Source organism: Colossoma macropomum, unplaced genomic scaffold, assembly GCF_904425465.1.
Source record: "Colossoma macropomum unplaced genomic scaffold, Colossoma_macropomum, whole genome shotgun sequence".
Taxonomy (NCBI): domain Eukaryota; kingdom Metazoa; phylum Chordata; class Actinopteri; order Characiformes; family Serrasalmidae; genus Colossoma; species Colossoma macropomum.
Window position 1 is genome coordinate 51,664,818 of NW_023494792.1, and position 21,460 is coordinate 51,686,277.

The 21,460-nt window shown below is 40.3% G+C and overlaps 2 protein-coding genes across 2 annotated transcripts in view; one reads left to right on the forward strand and one right to left on the reverse strand.

The window, feature by feature from the left end:
• The first annotated feature begins 1,116 nt into the window (after nt 1-1,116).
• On the forward strand, nt 1,117-11,277 carry rint1 (RAD50 interactor 1). The gene is made up of 13 exons (XM_036577532.1): nt 1,117-1,371; nt 2,171-2,412; nt 2,645-2,818; nt 3,772-3,912; nt 4,774-4,930; nt 5,283-5,393; nt 5,475-5,700; nt 6,465-6,602; nt 6,770-6,969; nt 8,285-8,502; nt 9,027-9,207; nt 9,420-9,538; nt 10,703-11,277. Exons 1-13 carry the CDS (start codon nt 1,147-1,149, stop codon nt 10,920-10,922), a joined length of 2,352 nt encoding a protein of 783 aa, XP_036433425.1. The 5' UTR covers nt 1,117-1,146; the 3' UTR covers nt 10,923-11,277.
• Nucleotides 11,278-11,375: 98 nt separating this feature from the next.
• Nucleotides 11,376-21,460, reverse strand: part of cfap54 (cilia and flagella associated protein 54) — a 40,599-nt gene continuing 30,514 nt past the window's right edge. The window contains exons 56-69 of the mRNA XM_036577533.1: nt 20,757-20,903; nt 20,252-20,378; nt 19,962-20,126; nt 19,745-19,853; nt 18,006-18,120; nt 17,820-17,921; nt 17,601-17,727; nt 15,933-16,085; nt 14,805-14,974; nt 14,481-14,624; nt 14,209-14,315; nt 13,222-13,393; nt 12,847-12,930; nt 11,376-11,684 (exon numbers count right to left, since the gene is read on the reverse strand). Of these exons, the coding sequence (XP_036433426.1) occupies nt 11,565-11,684; nt 12,847-12,930; nt 13,222-13,393; nt 14,209-14,315; nt 14,481-14,624; nt 14,805-14,974; nt 15,933-16,085; nt 17,601-17,727; nt 17,820-17,921; nt 18,006-18,120; nt 19,745-19,853; nt 19,962-20,126; nt 20,252-20,378; nt 20,757-20,903 (1,842 nt within the window). The 3' untranslated portion in view covers nt 11,376-11,564. The remainder of the gene's footprint in view (nt 11,685-12,846; nt 12,931-13,221; nt 13,394-14,208; nt 14,316-14,480; nt 14,625-14,804; nt 14,975-15,932; nt 16,086-17,600; nt 17,728-17,819; nt 17,922-18,005; nt 18,121-19,744; nt 19,854-19,961; nt 20,127-20,251; nt 20,379-20,756; nt 20,904-21,460) is intronic.

A 21,460-nucleotide genomic window follows, 5' to 3' on the forward strand; every position in this document is an offset into this window, starting at 1 on the left:
TATATATAAATGAAAAAGAAGCACAACAAAACAAAAAATGTTTGGGGTGCAAGTCAAATACTGAAATCACTGAACAGGTACCGGTTCCCTATGGAGCCCTGCTGATGACATCCTGTGTAAATAAAAATAATGGGTGGTCACGCTGTATTAACGCGTGGGAATGAGATCCTAATGTGTGGCCATGACACAGTAGTTTGTGGGAATGAGATAATTAAGTAATGGCCACAACTTAGTAAGACATGGGAACGAGATCAAGGCTTAATTATTTCATTCCCAAGCCTTGTTAAGTCATTGGCAATGCATTGGGATCTCGTTTCCACGCCTTACTAAGTCGTGGCTAAAACTTTATTATCTCGTTCCCATGCTTTACTAAGTCATGGCCAAGCATTATTATCATTTATACAGTATGCCAACAGCAGGGCTTACAGTCTAACAATCCAGTGTTTTCGGTTTGTTTTAACTGCACTGTAGAACTTGACAGTTTAGCCTCATATTTCTGAAGGTGAGCGGGTTGTTAAAGACACTGACTGCTGAGAAGGCAGAGACAGTGCATCTTTATCGCTAAATAGACTAGGCTGGTGTTATCTATGCCCAGAAACAGTTAGAAAATATAGCTATTTATCTGAAAAAACGAATATAACGTAGCTAACATGTAGAAGATGCCGAGTCTCTGCCAGCATCCCGTGTTGTAGCTACAGTTAGCTGTAGTTTTAACGTTAGCTATTTTAGCTTATTAGCTCCTCTGAGGCAGTCTCCTTTATGTTTCTCATCTGCAGGTCGCCCGAGCTCAGTCGGCTTTTTTCGAATAATATAGCTACAACGTTTAAACGACGCTTTTTTGTGCGACTCCAGTACTGTCACCTAACTTACATTCGTTTAAACTGGAATCCGTTTTCTCTCTTTTTGTCGTTGTTTTCTCTTCTCTGCAGTTAACCGAACATCCGTTCCCGAACCCTTATGGGTCCTGGAGTATCATAACCAGTCTGAGTGCACATCCCTGTTCTGGTGAACTAACTGTCCCCGTAACCGCAGCGCTGTGCAGTCTGTAGGGTGTGTAACCGCTAGTGTTTTAGCGCGCTGTCTCCACCAGAGGGCGGACGCGGGAACAGCCACAGCTGATGACGTGGGCAAGGAAAAGTGGAAGACATGGCGGCGCCCGCTGTAGAGCACCATAATAACAGTATGAACGATGATCATCAGTCGATAAATGATAGTGACTCCGAGTCCAGACGTGCATCAGAGGACGTCAGCTATATGGACCATGTAGCCGAGCTGGTGGAGAGAGAGATTGGCGGTGACCTGAAGTCACTGAGGAAAGTTGGTGGGCTTCTCGAGAAACTGACAGCAGAGAACAAACTGCTGGAGGAGCAGGTAAAGTAGAGCACATCACCTCTTACTGACCGGGTTTCTCAGGTGTGTGGTCACTGTAGGACATAGATTTCGGTTGCTGCTGTGTAGTAAAACCCTTTAAGACAGAGGAGATCTAACCTGGAGATCTCACTTTCTTGCCCATCCTGCAGATTTCACCTCCAGCCCTAATCTGACCTCTCATTCAGCAAAGCAAGAACTTCTTAGGTCAGTAATAAGATCGAGCAGATCATTTAGGGTTGGGGCTAAAGTCTGCAGGAAGGTAGATTACCAGGAGCAGGATTAATGACCACCGCTTTAAGACATTTCCATGAATATTTTCATGAAAATGAACTCAGGAATTTGTAGGGAGTCCTTCTAAATCTACAGTGACAACTGTATAGTTATCTAGTTCTGTGTTATTCTGGGATAAGGCATGTTGTAAATGAAATGATCCATATAGTGTTTCAAATCGTAAACAAAGGAAGGCGGGCTGTCTGGACAGATGAGCTCTAGTAGCTTCTGCTGTTCTGGTGTTTTTCACCTTATAACAGCGATTTGACTGTCTAGACAGCAATAGTTGCTTTTAAACGTGGCGCTAAAATCCATTTTAAGTTATCATCTGCAACCAAATACCAATATAAAGAGCTTGTGACAATCCTGTGATGATTTTTTTGTGGACGTTTCTACATTTTATGCATCAAATGCAACTTTTATGTAAATCTCAAATATGGATGGATTTAAAATAGCTTTAGTATGAGTCCACATACCTAGTTCTCAGATGAAACGAGTTGATACTGCCCACACTTCTCTCTCTGTGCAGGTGTTGACTGTATCCAGCTCTGTGCCTTTGCGTGTAGCCGCTGCGCTCTCCGCTGCGGAGGAGTCTCGGACCAAACTGGAGGCCCTGCTTCAGAAGGAGAGGCTCCTGTCCAACACGCTGCAGCAGCATCTGCAGGGAGCTCAGAGCTGGGCCGACGGCCTGGGCCAAACCCTGGGACAACTGGACACACTGGAACGGCACATGAAGTACCTCCAGTGCTTGGCTCGCGTCGAAGAGCTTAGGTGAGCAATCCTGCAGGAACTGATACAGGAAAGCACAACATTATGACGTGTTTAGTATGTTTTCATATTCTCAAATAGGTTTAGACACACAATGTTGTGTGAAGTGTCCACCTGTACTTACTTTCAACTACTTTTATGCTGCACAGCAAATAACAGATGTGGAACAATAGACCTCGTATTATGAAATGACAGACAACTGATCTTTTGTGATGTTCCCCTTTGTTAAAAACAGTGACAGTATTCAGCAGTTCCTGATGACTAACAGTATATGGGAGGCAATCGAGGCAGTGGGCAGTATGGCTGCTCTGGACATGGGCCTTAAAGAGTCAGGCTGCACACATCTACAAGCATTCCTTAGAGAAACATTGCACTTCTGGCACAAGATCCTGAAAGACAAGCTTGCAAGGTATTAGCCATATTTCATAAATATCACATTCATGAATGTCTAGTGCTGTGTTTACAGTCATGGTTGTGCATGTTTTAGATTTCCCCGATCTGACTCACACACTCACCACAGGGTCAAAGGGCAAAAATGCCCACTAAATGACATGTTAGAAATACAGCAAATCAGTTGTTAATTAATGTTAAATGAGTGAGTCTACCCACCAATAAGAACCGGAAATTAGATCAGCTTGATATTAAAAACAAGTTAACAAAATACTTTTTATACATTGACAGGATTAGGAGGCAAAACCTAAATGTGGATTTGGTGTAAAATGTGTATGTTTTATGTAGTTAAACAGGTTCAAGTACAATATGATTTTAATCACTTAGTAATGATAGTATTACATGGTATTACATTGGCTGTAATATAGCACCATGAAGCTTTGAAGCTTGTAAACAACTCACATTGAGAGGTAGCCAGGCTAAAGAAGTCCATACCCCTCCATATAAATTCATAATGGTTAATTTTTAAACATTTTTGTGCACAGATTAATTAAAAATATACTAAAACGTCAAGTAAAGTGTTAATGGTGTGTGACATCTCTAGCTAGTTACCTTCTAGCCCCTTGGTCTGTTACAGTTAGTCTCGCTTATGGGGTCAGTTGTACCATTTGAGTTCAGCCTTTTATTCATGAATGAGTTCATTTAGATTAGTTAACAACAGGCCGGCTGATGTTAGATAAAACCTGCTGTTATTATTAGATAATTATAGATTAAAGTTGGTATTCCGATTATCATTAGCACCATCATTTGTGTATAAAATGCCCCTCAATTTCACTAAAATGATTATATCCTACCCTGGTTAGAGCAGGGGAAACAGTAAACTGTACAGGGCGGTAGTTCTCCAGGACCAGGATTGGAAAGCACTGATATTGTAGAATTTGCTTTTTAATGCTTTGTTGCTCTCAATCCCAGTGATTTTGAAGAGGTGCTGACTCAGCTGCACTGGCCGATAGTCTCTCCCCCAACGCAGTCTCTCTCTCCTCCAGCCAATGCTCAGGAGCTCAGCAGCCAGCTGGAGCTTCTGGTCTCTCAGCTCCTGTCCCTGCAGACATCGTATCCTCTCTGCTACATACACACTCTCACACACAGACCTACAGTACTGTTACAAATTCAGAGAGCACTCTTCATTCATTCAATTTCCAGTCAAAACAGCCATTAAGTACAAGTTATTCATTTTTCAGGAGATATTGCTGAAGAGATTAGATATATGATACTGCACTTGCATAAGGAAAGGGAAAGACAGAAGTTTCTAAAACAAGGTTCCAAAAATTATTAAAAGAAATAGAAAAAATGGGACTCCTAACCACCGTGCACAGGTGTTTCTGTCCATCCTTCCACTGTGAGAAGACAACTTACTGCTATGGGTCTGAAAGGATGTGTAGCTGTCAAGAAGCCCTTACTGAGAAAAGAAAAACTTGGGTTACTTGGATCATGAGAAGCAGAAAATACAACCAATTTCTAAGACTGAACTTTTGCAGGTGGAAACTATAATAAAGGCAGAGAGTTGACACACAAAACACTATATATAGTAGTAAAAATATATGTTTTTCGTGATGCTGAAAAATGAATAACTTATAGCCAATAACCTAACAGCCATTTTAGAAATTATTAGAAGTCTGATTTTTGTGCAGTACTGTACACTCACCGTTGTGCCACAGTCAGCTGTTCACACAAAATACTTTTGTTTTCTTAGCCATGTGATCCTTTGTTTTAGCCAGACAATTAGAGACACTGTATTCATGTATCATGTGACAAATGTAATGCCGGGGTGTATCAAGGAAGCAAGAAATGCATTATAGAAAGTTCAAGAGATTTAATTAATGGTGCCTTAAATGGGCCTTAAACTGAATAGAAAAGTCACTGACACACAGGTATAAAGAAGTCTGATCTTATAGCTCTTGACTCCTGTCCCAGTGATGACCTTATATCAGAGAAGAAGGAAGTGCCCACTCGTCCTGGCCTGCCACAGACCCCTCCACTCTCACTGCCCGTTCAGATCATGCTGCTGCCCCTCAGTAAAAGGTTCAGGTACCATTTTACTGGGAACCGACAGACCAACTCGCTAAGCAAGGTCAGAAAATGCATGCTTTTGCCAACTGCTCTCATAATTGTGACATAACAGCCGGCTCTTTTTGGCCTGCAACAATGCCTTTCCTGTTTAGAGGCTCATTATTCAGTCTTCTCAACAGGAAAAAATTCATGAGTTATAAAAGGGATTGTGCAGATTCAAAAATCTGATCCACATTTGGAGTCGTTCTGCACCCAAATGACCACAAACATAAATTGAGGTCTATATTAATGCGCTGAGTTATCATTTGCCCAGCAAATAGTCTGCTATTAAGTGCAGATCATCATAAAAGAAGATAAAAAAAGGAAAAAAAAACATTACATAATAAATATTGCATTCGTTTGTCTCTTAATAGCCAGAGTGGTATCTGACCCAAATCCTTGTGTGGATGGGGCACAATTCCAACTTTATGGAGGAGAAGATTCAGCCCATTCTTGATCGTGCTGGGGCCAATGTCAATGCAAAGGTAAGACAAGTCAAAAACAGTATGTTTTAATTACCGTGCATATCTGCTAGAGATATAAGTTGTCCTTCTTGTGTCCATTAGGTGGAGCTGTGCAGAGGCCTCCTCGCCCTGGCTCAGGAGAAACTCGCCCACGATGCTCCTCGGCTGCTCTACGACGACGCTCTCTTCTGCCACCTGGTGGACGAGGTGCTGCAGTTTGAGAAGGAGCTGCGCTCCACACATGCCTACCCCAGCACTTACCCTGGTGCCCTGCACATCCTGCTGGAGGAGGCTGTCTTCCAGAAGTGGCTCAGTGTGGAGAGAAAGAGTGAGTGCTCTGAAAGCCATGCATGTTGAAGGAGTGTACTTGAGTCAGTTCTGTCTGGACCCTGCCTTACTGTTCAAATGTACAGAATCACTGTTTAAAAGTTTGAAATTGACATAGAAACATAAATATGCTATATAATATAATATGTGAATCCTGACCAGTGTCATAGGTTTTAAACAATTAATATAAAGATGAGAAAAAAAAGAAATGTTAATGTGTCCAGCATGGTGAATACAGCCGTAGGAGATTCTAGTATGTCTGAGAAAACTGAATAGCATTAATGACAGATGGAGATTAATTCTCAAGGCAGATAACTTGCCAAAAAATGTTGTAAATAGATTATTATGGACTGTTGTTTATTATTTTGTAAGTTTTCATTGTTGCCAAAATAATTGAAATATTGAATGATATAACTAAAAATGCATTCTGGTATGATGACATGTTATGTTGATTTTCTAAGTAAAAATAAGTTGACTAATCCTCTACAGGAAACAAACTTAAATATGGCATTTTTTCCTGCAAATGTTAGTTTAACATATTGGACAAAAACATATCTGTTGCATAACTTTTTGTCAATTTTTTTTCTAATATGTTAAATTTAGCAAATAAACAGTAATTTTACTGTTAAATTTTTGTTCTCTGTAGAGGATGTGTTAATGTATTTCACTTAGAAAATCAACAAAATGTAATTTGACCAGGGGTTCCCAAACTGCTGAGGGTTAGGGTCCTCATGTATGTGTAAGTTTATGTGTTTTGGTCTTCAGTGGCGGTGGAGAAGGTGGACGCCATGCTGTCCACAGAAGGGGCCTGGAGCTCTCAGTACAAAGACATCACTGATGTGGATGAGCTGAAAGCACCGGACTGCGCAGAGACATTTATGACTCTATTGCTAGTCATCACAGGTATGGGCCTTTTCTTTTTTTTGCCTTCAACAAGTCAGTGATCAGCTGACACCGTTCCTTGAAAACCTGCCTGATCCTAAAACACTCAGACTTATTGTACCCTGTATATCATCAGCTGTTTCTTACACAGATGACCTCCTGTGCATCTCTTTCATTTGTTCTCTCAGATCGTTACCGTTCTCTACCCTGTCCTCGAGCTCAGCTCAGCTTCCTGGCTCTACAGAGAGAGCTGGTAGATGACTTCCGCATCCGCCTCACTCAGGTGATGAAGGAGGAATCCCGCCAGCCGCTGGGTGCCCGCTACTGTGCCATCCTGAATGCTGCCAACTACATATCCACAGTTCTCAGTGACTGGGGCGACAACGTGGTTAGTGTATTTAAATGATGATATGATACTGAAACGCACCTCATTCATCATGTCTAACTTTGGAAATGCATAAATACATTAAGCTCCAAAATGATTGGCACCCTTAGTAAAGATGGCTAAAATATATTTAGTCTAAGAAAACAAAAACCTTACAGAAATACAAAATGTGACTGAAGCATCTTCTTATTTGTTTTCCTGTTTATTTAACTTTTTTTGTCAAGTTGACCCGAGTGTTCAGGAACTTGTTAGCGGTCATCTGTAATCGCTTAAATATGAGGTAAATATGACATGAGATCAAATTCCCGTAGTTATATGTTAACATGACGAAGACACAAGTAATTAGACAAAAGTGCCTTGAGACAATCAGACAATAGCTATAAAATAATAACTACATGCCTGAAAATGCCCACTGTTAGGGAAAAAAATAGGAATTGTAAAACAACCAGAGTTGTAGTGAACCTACTTGGAAAAGGACATAAGTGTGTCTTGCCCCAACATAGAGTTAGGATGGATAAAGAGGCCAAAAGAATAAAGGTCGTAGTTTTGCAGAAGATGGGGTCACTGAGTGTCCACACCTACAATTTCACGCCATATCCATGCCAGCGACTATCTGGGAAGCGTTCAAGATGAAAGCATTGTCTTTCACTTAGCTACAAATATAAGTGCTGGGAGTTTTCTAGACATTATTGGAACTTTGACTGGAACCAGATTTCATGGTTAGATGAAACAAAAAACAGAGTTTTATTGGCAACAAACACTGAAGGTGGTGTAGGCATAAAAAGAATGATGGTTTAAGTATCTGGGATATTTTTTCTTCTACAGCCCTGGGGACCTTACTAAGATACTGACATCTCGGACTCCATAAAGTACCAAGAGATTTTAAATGAAAATCTGTCTGATTCTGCCAAAAAGCTAAAACTAGGTCGAGGTTGGTTCTTTCATCAGCACAATGATCCAAAACATCTGTCCAAATCCACACAAAAAGGTTTAATGACCATAATAACAAGCTTTTGAAATGGTCATCCCAGTCCAATGACCTGAACTCCACTGAAAACCTGTGGAGTAAGCTGAAATGGAGAGTCCAAAAGAGAGAACTGGGACCCCAGAGGATCTGGATTGAGGCATGGTCTCAGATTGCTCATATTTTGCAATATCATCAAGCATTGTAGAAGACTCAATGCTGATATTTTGGCAAATGATCTGTCTGCCTGTCTGTCTAAATCTTGGCAAAAATCAAAAACAAAATCCTTGAGTCATTTTTTCAAATGCATATTCCTCTTAGTAAACCTGTCGTCTCTCCATTGCTCTTTTTCAGTTCTTCCTGCAGCTTCAGCAGGCGGCCGTGTCGGTGGGAGAAGAAGTGCTAGGGCCTCTGGGGGCCACAGAGAGTGGACGGCTGGCGTCTCTGGAGGGCTCTCTGTTTGAAGAGCTGCTGGCTCTTCTAGAGAGACTGAGAGGCGACATGCTGGGTCGGCTGCTGGACGCAGTAATGAGAGACGTGAAGGAAAAAGCCCAGCCTTATTGCAGGGACAGGTAATGTACCACAGTCTGCAAATAATCTTCACAATCGTTGATACAGTGAGTCATACAGTTTTTTTTTCTTATTCTCAGCTCTTAGTTTTTAGTGGTAACAGTTGAGCCATACAAATCTATGTGATGTTATTTTATATGAATTATTTCTCGCTCTTACCTCACTGACAAAAAGCAAAGAAATTCTTTCTGAAATTTCAGCCAATGACTCATTTATGTTCATGAGGAGAAGTGGAGTTGTGCACCTCTGCTTTACCTTTTTACCATGTTTTTGTCACTTCTTGACATCAACAGAAAAAGTCAGACTCAAACATGTCAATGCAGAATGTACATTTAATCTAAATGTCGGCTAGTTTCCTATGTAACTAACAATTTATTAATGATATAATTGCATTTAAAAATTATTACAAAAAGACAGAAAGTCTAGACTTCCAAGTAGTTATTTACTGCATGTGACACATTAAAACAGGCGTACATCATTCCTTAAATATAAAAGCAATAGCAGATGAGTGAAGTCTGTGTTGCAGGTGGATCTCCTTGCCGTCTCAGTGTGACCAGGCCACTATGTCACTGTCCAGCTCAGCGTGTCCCTTGCTCCTGTGCTTGAGGGATCACCTGCTCCAGCTGCAGCAGCTGCTCTGCCTGCCTCTATTCCAGATGTTCTGGCAGGGTCTGGCTGAGAGGCTCGACCTCTTCCTCTACCAGGATGTCAGTGTCATTGTAACATCCCAGCATGACTTCAGTTTTTATGTATCAATAACAAACTAACAGCAGTCATGTTTATCCTTTTCACTTAAAATATCCTTTATATTCTTTAATCAGAGCGTAACTGCATGGTTCTTTAGACAAACAAACCTTGGTGTATAGCAGTTCTGCGATTTCTGGCTTACTGCTGAATCTCTACTTTCCTCTAACTGCAGGTGATCCTGTACAACCATTTCAATGAAGGTGGTGCTGCACAGCTCCAGTTTGACATGACCAGAAACCTCTTCCCATTGTTTGGACACTACTGCAAGAGACCAGAGAACTTCTTTAAACAGTGAGTGTGAAAGAATGTGCAGGGATAATTGTAGCCAGATTTGCACTGTTTTTAATTACACTATATGGCCAAAAGTATGTGTACACCACTTTTTATTGTTGAGTTCCGGTGTTTCAGCGATGCTCCTTTCTAGCAGGTGTATAAAATCAGGCACACAGCCATCCAATCTCCATAGTCAAACATTGGCAGTAGAACGGGTCGTACTGAACAACTCACTGAATTTAAACGTGGCAAAGTCATAGAATGCCACCTCTGCCACAAGTCAGTTCTTGAAATTTCTGCCCCGCTAGATCTGCCCCAGACAACTGTAAGTGCTATTATTGTGAAATGGAAGTGTTTAGAAACAACAACAGCTCAGACACGAAGCGGTAGGTAGATCATGTAAACACATAGAACAGGGCCATCAAGTGCTGAAGCGCGTAACACGTAAAAATCACCTATCCTCTTTCGCATCACTCACTACAGGGTTCCAAATTGCCTTCGGAGCAAGATCCCTGACAAATCCGTTTTCTTTGGACTACTTTCTAAATATACTCCAATTTAAAAAATGTGTTGTGTTTTTACACGCTGTTTCAGATGTTTACGTTTGGACACATTTGAGTCCGTTTCAAACTGCTACAACTCACATGTTCTGGTCATTCACACATACAGTGTTTGTGCTGCTGAGCAGCAAGAACGTCCTACAGATATACTTTTACCAAAGGAATAAATAGTCAAATCTGTCATTTTGCGCAATAAAAATATAATTCTTAAAATAGCACAGTACATTTGTTTACCATGGACAGCATTCAGACTTGTGATTGGGCAGTCGTTTCAAGCCATGGTTGACCATGAAACAGGGCAAATCCATATTAATGCCCATGGCTTTAGAATGGGATGTCCAACAAGCTCATATAGGTGTGGTCATCAGGTGTTCACATGCTTTTGGCCATATTGTGTATTTAGTTATCAGAAAGCAGTATGAGAGTGGACAGGCCCAGCATTTGTAAATTGTCCGTATGAATCATCCACAGAAGTTTGACTGTGCTGTCAGATTTCTCAGATTTCATGGACTGTCAGTATGACAGTTCACTGACACTGACAGTATAACAGTCAGTATGATCAGTGATTTTGCTGAAAGCTGCTAACTAACCCAGTCTTATGCTTCCTCTTTCTGTATGGCAGTGTGAAGGAAGCCTGCATCATCCTGAATCTGAAGGTTGGGCCAGCTCTGCTGCTGTGTGACATGCTGAAGCTGGCAGAAGAGGGGCTAGAGGATGAGGCATCTCTCAGGCCACAGCAGCCCACTCCAGAATCAGCACTAAATGAGCTGGGCGTGTACAAGCTGTCTCCCAGTGACGTGCAGATCCTTCTAAACCTCCGCTCTGCCTGGCTCAACCACTGAGGGAAGAACCTTTCCTGACCAAAGCACTATCACTGACCCCACACACTGAAACATCAAGCTAGATGTGACAAACAACACTTCCAGGCCGCACCTGTTTGGGATGATGCATTAAAGTTGGCTAGACGTTCAGTTCTACAGAAGATACAGTATTAAACGGTGTACTGTGTTTGTTTTGGTATAGATGGGGTGGCAAGGTGTCGACCAAATTCTCCACCAAGTTTAATCATCAAAATAGTCAGATTACTGTTTTGTAATGAGATTGCTGTTTTAAGCGGTCCAAATTAGGCATCTATATAATTATGTAATGAGTCTTTGTCTTTGGAGAGGACTGAAATAAATTCACAAGAAGCGTGAATGTTTTTCTCTTTATTTGGAACTAGAAACAGGATTTTTTTTTATAGCTTGTAGCAGGGGTAGCCACTTCCAGTCCTGAAGGGCCCGTGTCCAGCACAGTATGGTGCTTAAACGCATCTACTAAAACTGGCAATTAACAAATGGCTTGAATGAGATGTGATTGAACTGTTAAATTACCAAGCTGTGCTGGCCACCAGCCCTGTATGACTGGAATTAAATACCCTTTGCATGTAGCATCTTTTTATACATTTTTTGAAGCTGCCTATTTGGTGCGTTTTGGCTGTGGTGTTAGTTCAGAAGGGAGAAGAGCCAGTCACTCAGAGCTTTGTCCATCAGAGTGGCTCCTGTTGCAGGGTTGAAGCAGCGCTCCAAGTCACACAGTGTCTGAACACTGGGCTCAAAGGGTACCTGCAGCACAAGGATACAAACACATAACAAAGTGCTAGTATTGTGATTATATTGCTACATATTGCGACCACAATATGCCGTTCAATAGATTAAAACACAGGTGAATCAGTTATCAGTAGTGTTATAATAATAATATAAAATGATTGGGCAGGATGCTCACAGCACACAGTAAAAAACCACTGTAATTGGTTTGAGTGCTCGTTTGCATTCAGCACATCATGATTTCATTGGATTTCAATTGATAAAACATTTTTTATTTTCTATAGCGTACATGATTTTTTTCTTTGTATCTGTCATTAACAAGTACTGTTAGTTTAGTTGAATTTGAATCCAGCCTCCACTCTGTGCATTTGTTAAATCTACAGGTCTAGTTCACCTGAAAATAGGTGTAAACTAAAATATAAGAAATGGCAAAAAATATCAGGCAACATTTTTTACTTTGTATGTAGCAATTTTACTGTTAACCGTTCAGTAAAACTTTGAGCCTAACTCTGAATATTACAATAAAGGGTATTTGCACCAATTTTTCAAAATTTGTGCAAAATGTAATCATTGAGATGTAAACAAAGCCATTCAGAGTGGTCTGATGTGAAATGGTTAATTTTAGAGAAACTTATTGACTTATTGATTTCTTTATAGTGGTGGTGAGAAGAACCAAGGGGTCATGATGTCTACAGCACTTGTATAGCCATTTTATTTACTATCTAAAACAGTGAAGCTATGAGTGTCTTTTGAGAATTTATATGTAATGTTGATGATAAAATAGTGATAAACTGTGCTTTTTCATTAGTGAGATCCTGCACTGTTTTCTCCAATCCTGGCTGTGCCAAATTATTACATTATACAGTATTATTCTACAAATAAACTACAAGTTACTTTACAGAAGAGAAAACATAAAGACTATGTAAAAATCCAATTATGTTTTTGGTGAATCAATTTAGAATCTTTCAAAAGAGAACTGCAATGCACCTAAAAATCAATAATTTATCCCACTCTTAATTTGCTTATTGTAGCCTTCCATTATACCAGTACTGGTCAATATGGTGATGATGATTAGCAAATGATATATTGTGCAGCTCTACTAGAGCCCTCTGGACACTGGGATGAAGCCGGAGATGTTAGTGAGTAGTGATGGTATGTGAAATGTGCTGATGCTGCCTACCTCTGTGACAGAATGTGATTTTAAATCAGGCCTCAACAGATTCCTTATCTCAGTACAAATAAGCATGGTCTTCTCCAGCAGCATCTAATACCAACCAAGAAAACAAACAAACAAGTGACCAATGTGCCCTTTTGCTCTTACTCTGCCCTAATGCCAGAATTGAATCAGGAAGGGTTTAGCAATAGTCTGATGACTTGACTTAGCTGGATCAGAATAGGAAAAACATTGAAGTGTTGTGTAAGGCACAGACCGTAGAAAACTGGCTAAACAAGCCCAAATTTAAACTAATTGAATAGGCAGAATGGTTTGGTAAATCAATGTGCTTGTAAACAACTCTGGGTCTGGTTTACGTGAGATAAAGTTATCAGTACAAACCTGTTGCTGTGAGGTTGATGTGTCAAGTTTATTAGAGCTTTTGCTGCTGCGCTGACTCTCTTGCTTGGAGCTGACGGGGGGGGTAGAGCTTGGAGCAGGTGAAGCAGATGCAGTCGAATCGAATTTGGCCTCCACACTCACTGAGATCAGCTGCTCATGAAGAGCTTTCAGCCTGCCAGCAGAGAGAGAGGGCAGAAACACAGGCAAGACTAAAGACTTGCAGAGTGGAATGGACTGGACAGATTTAAAATGAAAACTTGGTGTTCAATTATTTCACTTGCAAGTCTGAGTAAATCAAAAGCATGAACACTGGCATATACCTGGCCTGGGGCTGAAATGGTGTCAAAAACAATTGTGTTTATTTCATTTTGAACTGCACACAGAACAGAGTAAAAGTTCTACTGATGTACTATTGGTACTGTTTAGCTTAGCGGTTACCTAAAAGCTACACAGCTACCTGCTTGCATTTCAACCTAATGTTGTCATTACAGATTGTACAATATACACTATATGTCCAAAGGTTTGTAGACACCCCTTCTAATTCGTAAAATTTAGCTACTTCAAGGTGCATCCCTTGCTGACATAGGTGTTCACAAGTTTTATCCACAGAAAATCATTGCCAATAGAATGGGAGCAGCCTAAGGCCCAAGCGTCTGCCAGAGGGGTATAAAGCCCCCCACTATTAGGCTTTGGAGCATTGGAACTGTGTTCTCTGGAGTGATGGAGCTCCATCCAATACCTTTGGGATGAGCTGATATGCCATATGTGATCCAGAGCTAATCATCCAACATCAGTAGCTGACCTCATTTAATGCTTAATCAAATGCTCACAACAATGTTCCAACATCTAGCATAAAGTCTTAACAGAAGAACTGTGGCAGCAAAGTAGTGACAAACTCCCTTTTAATAAGAATCAGTGGATGAGCAGTTGTCTACAAACTTTTGGACAAATAGTGTACTTGCTGATGAGACATCAGCTAATCCTAACCTGTCTGTAGGGATGAGCCGCTGTCCAGCCACTAACTCAGCGATGGCCACTCTGTTGGGACGCATGGCAGACAGCGGAGCTTTATTCAGTGCAAAAACAAGCACAATCTGTGGAAAAGGAGAACAAGACCACATCACCAAAGCTCAGTGGAGACAATGTTACTCTGTAATCTTGTATAATTTTCCCAGCTTGTGGTACTGGGAGCTACAGTATGTGGATTGAGCAGAAGCTTGTCTCTATGTTTATATGACACTATGAAGTTGCTTCATTACTGTGTTGGGTGTCAGTCCACTTAGTTCCAGCGTGGGTCGATACCACTGGATGCATAGCTGCTGCAAGTCCACTGTAGCCCAGGGATACAAGTCTGACACTGGCTGCTTGGGCTGACAAACAGACATCTTCACAGTGTGGGACAACTGTACATGCACACCACAGAAAGAAAGACCATTAGCAGCTGACACCATAATTCAGTTGTAGTGAAGAGTGAAGCGTATACTACAAAATCCAGAGAGATAGATCTGAATTTCTTGGTTATAGAAAAACTACCATGAGGGCAACAAGAGGATCACTGCTCTGTGTAGGGTGTGTGTAACTACCTGTATAACGTGAGGGTCTAGGATGAGGGTAGCTGGAGGGTCAGGTACAACACACTGTTCTCTGTAGGCTTCTAGATGACAGCTGAAAAAATTGTGTAGCTGTGCAAGTTTGAGACATAGACTGGGGTCACCAGCTGCAGATGTCAACCCCTCCACACACTTTTCTGCCACTGCACAAAACACATATACAATATAATAACAACAGCTTTTACTCACCAGGAATAATTATGCTATACAGTCCTGTACATTAGTCAGAGAACACCCTCCATTTAATTAATTTTCAATCAAAACAGCCATTAAGTTATTCATGTTTCAGCATCAGGAAAAAATGGAAAACATATTCAGTGTTTTTAACTTATATTTAACACACAAGCCTCAACAACTAAATATTATATTAAATTTGTCAGCATTTAGTGTGTCCACCCTTTGCCTTTATTACAGCCTCTGTTTTTTTAGAGGCTGTAATAAGCGTTATAAGTTTTTCAAAGAAATCTGCAGGGATATTTTTCCACATCTCCAAAGTTCAGTCTTAGAAGTTGGTTGCATTCTCAGCTTCTCGCAATTCAAGAAATCTGAAACACATTCTGTGATATTGAGGTCGGGACTCTGGGGTTGTCCTCTTTTGTCTATTTCCTTTTCTAAGTAACAACCATTTGACAGCTACACATCCTTTCAGACCCACAGTCTTCTCACAGTGGAAGGATGGACAGAAACCCATGTGGATTATTTTAGATCTGAAGCAAGAGTGGAGCTTGATTTTCTCCTCTCTCTCAAACATAAGCTTCTAGTTTTGTTTATCTGTTGGTAACAGTTTTTACTTTCTTTTTTCTTAAGCATGTGGAGTATCATATATCTGTTCTCCTTGTACTTAAGTTAGAGACATTAACTTGTACTTAATAGCTGTTTTGACCGGAAATTGAATTAATTAAGGGTGCTCTCTGTCCTTGAGGTAACTATGTCCTTTAGAGCTCTGAAGCAAATATGGCTGAAACACTAATATGTAAATACTCAAAAATATATGACTAAAACAGAATGATTCATGTGCAACTGTTTTTTCTACATAAATCATGAAAAGATGCTGTGAAAATCACTATAAGGCCCAATGGGCTGCAAACTGCCTTGTAGTACCTGTTCGAGTGGAGATGTGTCTCAGGTTGAGCAGGTGTGTGTAGTAGCGTGACAAATGCACCCAGGTGAGATGGGCATCCTTTCTGCTGCTCAGTTCACTATCCATGTCTGGACCTGAACCGGGGCGACATCGGAGAGGATCCTCCATGCCCCCTAACATCAATAATACATGCACATAAGTTTGTTTTTGTACGATGTTAAGACATGGGGCCATACAAATGTACCATATGTACTCTGTATATCATCACTGTCCAAAAACATATTTTTGGCAATTTTAAGTTTTCTGCATAATTTGAATACAGCAGTGTAAAAACGAATGGAATGAAAAATGGACCAATAGCAATGCTCCAAAATTGTTGGGAATAAAATCTCTTACAATGAAAGTAAAGCAGGTTTTTCCCTCTCCTGTAAAGCTACCATTCTGGAGATTTTTCTTTGGACAGCGATGATGTGTAACTGCTTATGTAATAAGGATTAACAAAAGCAAATGACTTTGCTCTTTCAGTTTTAAAAATGAAACCTTTAGCTTTTGTAAAAGGTATTTTATTAGCACTGACACTGTAGGGTAGTTGTTTTTCTCTGGTTTTCGTACAATATCAGAACATTTTTTCATCACAAAATGATACGAAAGCAGCCAGAACAGGACAGTGCAAAATACATAAACCTCTAGATCAAACAAAAAAAACACAGAATAAAATGGTTCCACATAGTTACAGAGGGGTCCAATGTGGTCTGAGACCACATCAAAAATCTGGATTTTTTTATTGTCATTTAAATCTGGAAATAAATCATGTTTTAGAGTTTTGAAAAATGTACAAAGAAAAGTTATGACAAGTATAATGAAGAAGAAATTCAGAAGTATTGAAATATTGAAGGAATATATTCTACACTATTTTTAGGTCACTATTCAAATGTACACAAAATTAATTACTTTGTATAAAAAAGGTCAATTTTCAGAGTCTAATCTCTTCCACTGAAGCGTGTGTTCCGATGACGCTGAATTTGACCTCATCATGAGAGGCTTTTGTGTAAACTTGCCAGTTCGAGTGCATGCTGCCATTAAAAAGAAAGACATACTGAACACTAAGAAAAACTGAAATTTATATAAATATTTCAAAGACTCTACTTTTCACTCAGATTGTTATACTGACAATATGATTTGTAATGAAAAACTTTTAACTTAGAAAAGAATGCAAGACACCATTTTCACTAGTGTTCTCATAATTTTGGACGCCAATGTATATTACACAGAAGTAACATACACCGATCAGGCATAACATTATGACCACCTCCTTGTTTCTACACTCATTGTCCATTTTATCAGCTCCACTTACTATATAGGTACACTTTGTAGTTCTACAGTTACAGACTGTAGTCCATCTGTTTCTCTGCATACTTTGTTAGCCCCTTTTACCCTGTTCTTCAGTGGTCAGGACCCCCATGGACCCTCACAGAGCAGGTACTATTTGGGTGGTGGATCATTCTCAGCACTGCAGTAACACTGACGTGGTGGTGGTGTGTTAGTGTGTGTTGTGCTGGTACAAGTGGATCAGACACAGCAGTGCTGCTGGAGTTTGAGCGTAGAAACAAGGAGGTGGTCATAATGTTATGCCTGATCGGTCTATATTCACAAATAAAGCTGTAAAAGAAGTAATTATCTGACTGTACCACATGGATGGAGTAGATCATTGGCCGCAAACTCAGGGAGAGCTCTGAGTGATGTAAGAGGAAGCTGGTCTCCTATGAAACCAGTGAAGCCACACAATTGGCTACAACTGGTAATAGCCTCCATTGTCTATAAAATACCATGACAAATCATGTCAAATTAACCATCACACACTGTCATTACTGCAATCATTTGTGTGTTTGTCCATGTGTGTGTCTCACCTTTGTGGCAGCTCTCAAACAAACCCAGAAGAGCAGTACCTGACTCTCACCCACAGTCAAGTTTTTATTAAGAGTAGTCATGGCACGCTTCCAAGCTTGGGGCTATAGAAAGTAAACAAACACAGTTACATCAATGGTCATGTCGCTGATGGGCTCCTGCATCATTATGACCTTCTCCATCATTACCTTGTTGTCTGATTTGGTAGGTGCTGGAGGGGGAACAGGTTTGGCAAGAGCAGCATTCTTCTGCCACTGCTGCAGATATATTAGAGCCATCTCCATGTAACACCTGTGAATTAACCTGCAAAATACATACATAGACAGATGCACAACACAGAACTACATAAAATGTGCCAAAAATGAAGGCAGCTGATGTCAATGTTTTTACTATACTAGTTGTACAATGAATACACTATATGAACAAAAGTAACCACAGTGTATTTAGTGAAATAGCTACATTCAATATCTGTGGGATGAGTTGGAGTGATTTTTTAAAATCCAGAACTAATCATTCAACCTCAGTACCGGAACTCATTAATGTTCATTGACGGAATGCAAAATGTTTCAACCTCTAGTGTAAAGCCTTCCCTAGAAAAGTAGAAAGTTTTGGGTCTTTTACAGGTATTTAATTGAAAACAGCGCAAATAAGAGATATTTAATGTTGTAGAAATTTTACAGATTTTGTAAATATATGCTAATTCCAAAGTTGATGCTTGCACCACATTCCAAAAAAGTTGAGAGAGGTTCAGTGTAAACCTAATGTAATCTTTTCAGGATGTTTCCACAGTTAAACAGGTAAACAGGTAGCAGGCGATGCTATCATGACTGGGTATAAAAGGAGCATTCAGGAAAGGCTCAGTCACCATACTGTGAAATAATGTGTGAGCTAGTAGTCCAACAGCTTAAGAACAACATTTCTCAATGAATGATTGCCAGGAATTTAAAGATTTCACCGCCTACAGTTCATACCATCACTAAAAGATTCAGAGAATCCAGAGAAATCTCTGTGCATAAAGGGCAAGACCAAAAACCAATACTCAGTGCCCATGACCTTTGAACTCTCAGACACCACTGCACTGATGTGTGTATGTAATGAATATAATCATATGGGCTTATAAAAACCTCAGAAAAAAAGCCTTGTCAGTAAACACAGTTCATTGCTGCATCTACAAACGCTATGCAAAAGGAGGACGGCATATCAACAACATCTCATCTGAGACAGACTGGAGCAAAATGGAAACGTGTGCTGTGGTCTGACGAGTCCACCTTCTAAATTGTTGTCATGGTATGGGGTGGGTAGCTTGCACATCTGTGAAAAACACCATTAATGCCAAGGGGCACATGCGCATTCTAGAGCAATATGTGCTGATATATGCTATATCTAGGAAACGTCTTTTTCAGTGATGTCCCTGCTTGTTTCAGCAAGACAGCGCCAAGCTGCATTTTGCACATGAACTTTTGAGCAGCTGAAGTGCTATATCAAGCAAGAACGGCAGAAAATTCCACTTTCACAATTACAACAATTAGTGTCCACAGTTCCTAAGTGATTACAGAATGCTGTTAAAAGGAAAAGTGATCTAACACAGTAGTAAAAATGGCCTTGTCCTGACTTTTTTGGCACATGTTGCAGGCATCAAATTTAGAATAAGCATACGTATACAAAAAACACTAAAGTTAACTCGTTGAAACATTAGATATCTTGCCTTTGTACTGTTTTCAACTAATTACATGTCAAAAAAGAATTTGCAAATCATTGCTGTCTGTTTTTATTTGCATTTTTCCTAGTGTCTCAGCTTTTTTGAAATTGGGTTTGTAAATTAAAAAATTAACATGATAAAACAACTTAAGCTCTAGTGAGTAGGGGGTGCAGTGCACTCAGTAACAGCTCTCTCTTAATTCCAACTATGCAGACTCTCATTACTCACTGCAGCTTGTGGTTGTGAGAAAGGGTGATTGTGATGCTCTCCAAGAAGGTCTCTACCACCGCCTGGTGCTGGAATGCACTTAGTGACATCAGGTTTCTTTCCACCATTCCTGCAGGAATACAGGTGAGAAACAAGCATAAACTTTTACCAGCTACAGTGCAAAGAAAAGGACTAGGCCTACTTCTCACCCCGTTCGCTCTGTTCCAACACTGCTCACCTTTGCAATATAGGATATCAGCCTCCAGCTGGTGGTCCCTGTAGGCGGAGGCCTGGGAAATGATGAGTGCAGACTGCAGCACCTTCTGAGCTGCGAGCCAGGGCTGTGAGTGGTCTTTACCTTCTTCGGAAGATCTCATCATAGTCTGCGCTGCCAAAGAATGACCTTGGGTACAAGTGCATTTCAAATTCATCATGATGTATTTCAGACATAACCAAAAATGACTAGTTTATATATTACACTTTATTACAAGTATTTGCAACTACAGTATTTGTACTGTAAGATCTTACCCAAGTGCATGGCTGTTCTGGCCAGCAGAGGGAGCTGTGGGTGGTAGATATTCTTCAAACTTTTAGTAGAACAGAGCTCCAGCCCTCCCCCTGCTTTCAGCACTACATGCTCCCCCAGAGTACACAGCTGTGAGGAGAGAGAGGCACTTGCAGTGACATGGAAGTGACAAATGTCTCTATTATTATGTGACAGATATGGCAGGCCCACTGCTTCAATAGCCGGTGTATGAACACAATTCTAAGCAACAGTTTAGGACAGTGGTCACCATCTATCCTGCTGGAGATCTAATTCTCTGTAGGGTTTAGGTCCAACTTGCAGCTAACAGGGTGCCCCCATTATTGGCCCTACCTATCCCTAATAAATGTGATCCTGCCAATCAAGGAAGAAGTTATTTAAATGTAGCAGGGGTGACTTTGCAGGGAGGTTGATCTTTGGGACCAGGGGTGGTGACTAGTTCAGGGCTTGCCAAACTATTAACCATGTGATGCATCAGTGAGTGCTGACCTGCTGCTGCAGTAGTTTCTGAGTGAGCAAGTAGAGCGGCTGGCTGCCCGAGCCTCTGAGGTCACTCAAAAGCAATGTGGCCTTAGCAAGAGCCAGACCAGACCGCAGAGACAGAGCACTGCGGCCAGAAAGCAGACTTACTGCCTCCTAAACACACAAACAAAATTAAATAATAATAATTAGTAATAATCGAAATATTATAATATAATAATATAATCAATATTGATACAATCTTCATCCTTAAATGGCCAAGATCTGCTAATGGATTCAAACTGGCATAGCACACTTATAACTTAAGAATAATTAGCATTCTAGTCTGCATTATTACTGAATAATAAGCTGTAATAAGGATGTAATAAGCCTAGAATTTTAATGTTGTCTTAAACCAGGGGTGCCAAACTCATTTTAGGTAATGGGCCACATTATACTCAATCCAATGTCAAGTGAGTAAGACCAAAGAAATCAGTTTATAAATGTGTTTATTTTATTTGCCCTTTCATTTATCTGAAAGGCACATTCTGAATGAACAAACTGATTAAATAAATATTGCCTACAAATCAGATTAGAGAGTCAGACATTAGTTGGTGAAATATTAGATGCTGAAAATGTCATCTTTTACGCAAGGTCTTTTAGCAAACCTCAAAGAATGCAAAAGATTGCATGCATACAAGTACATTAATATTTATCTCCAAACAAAATGTTTT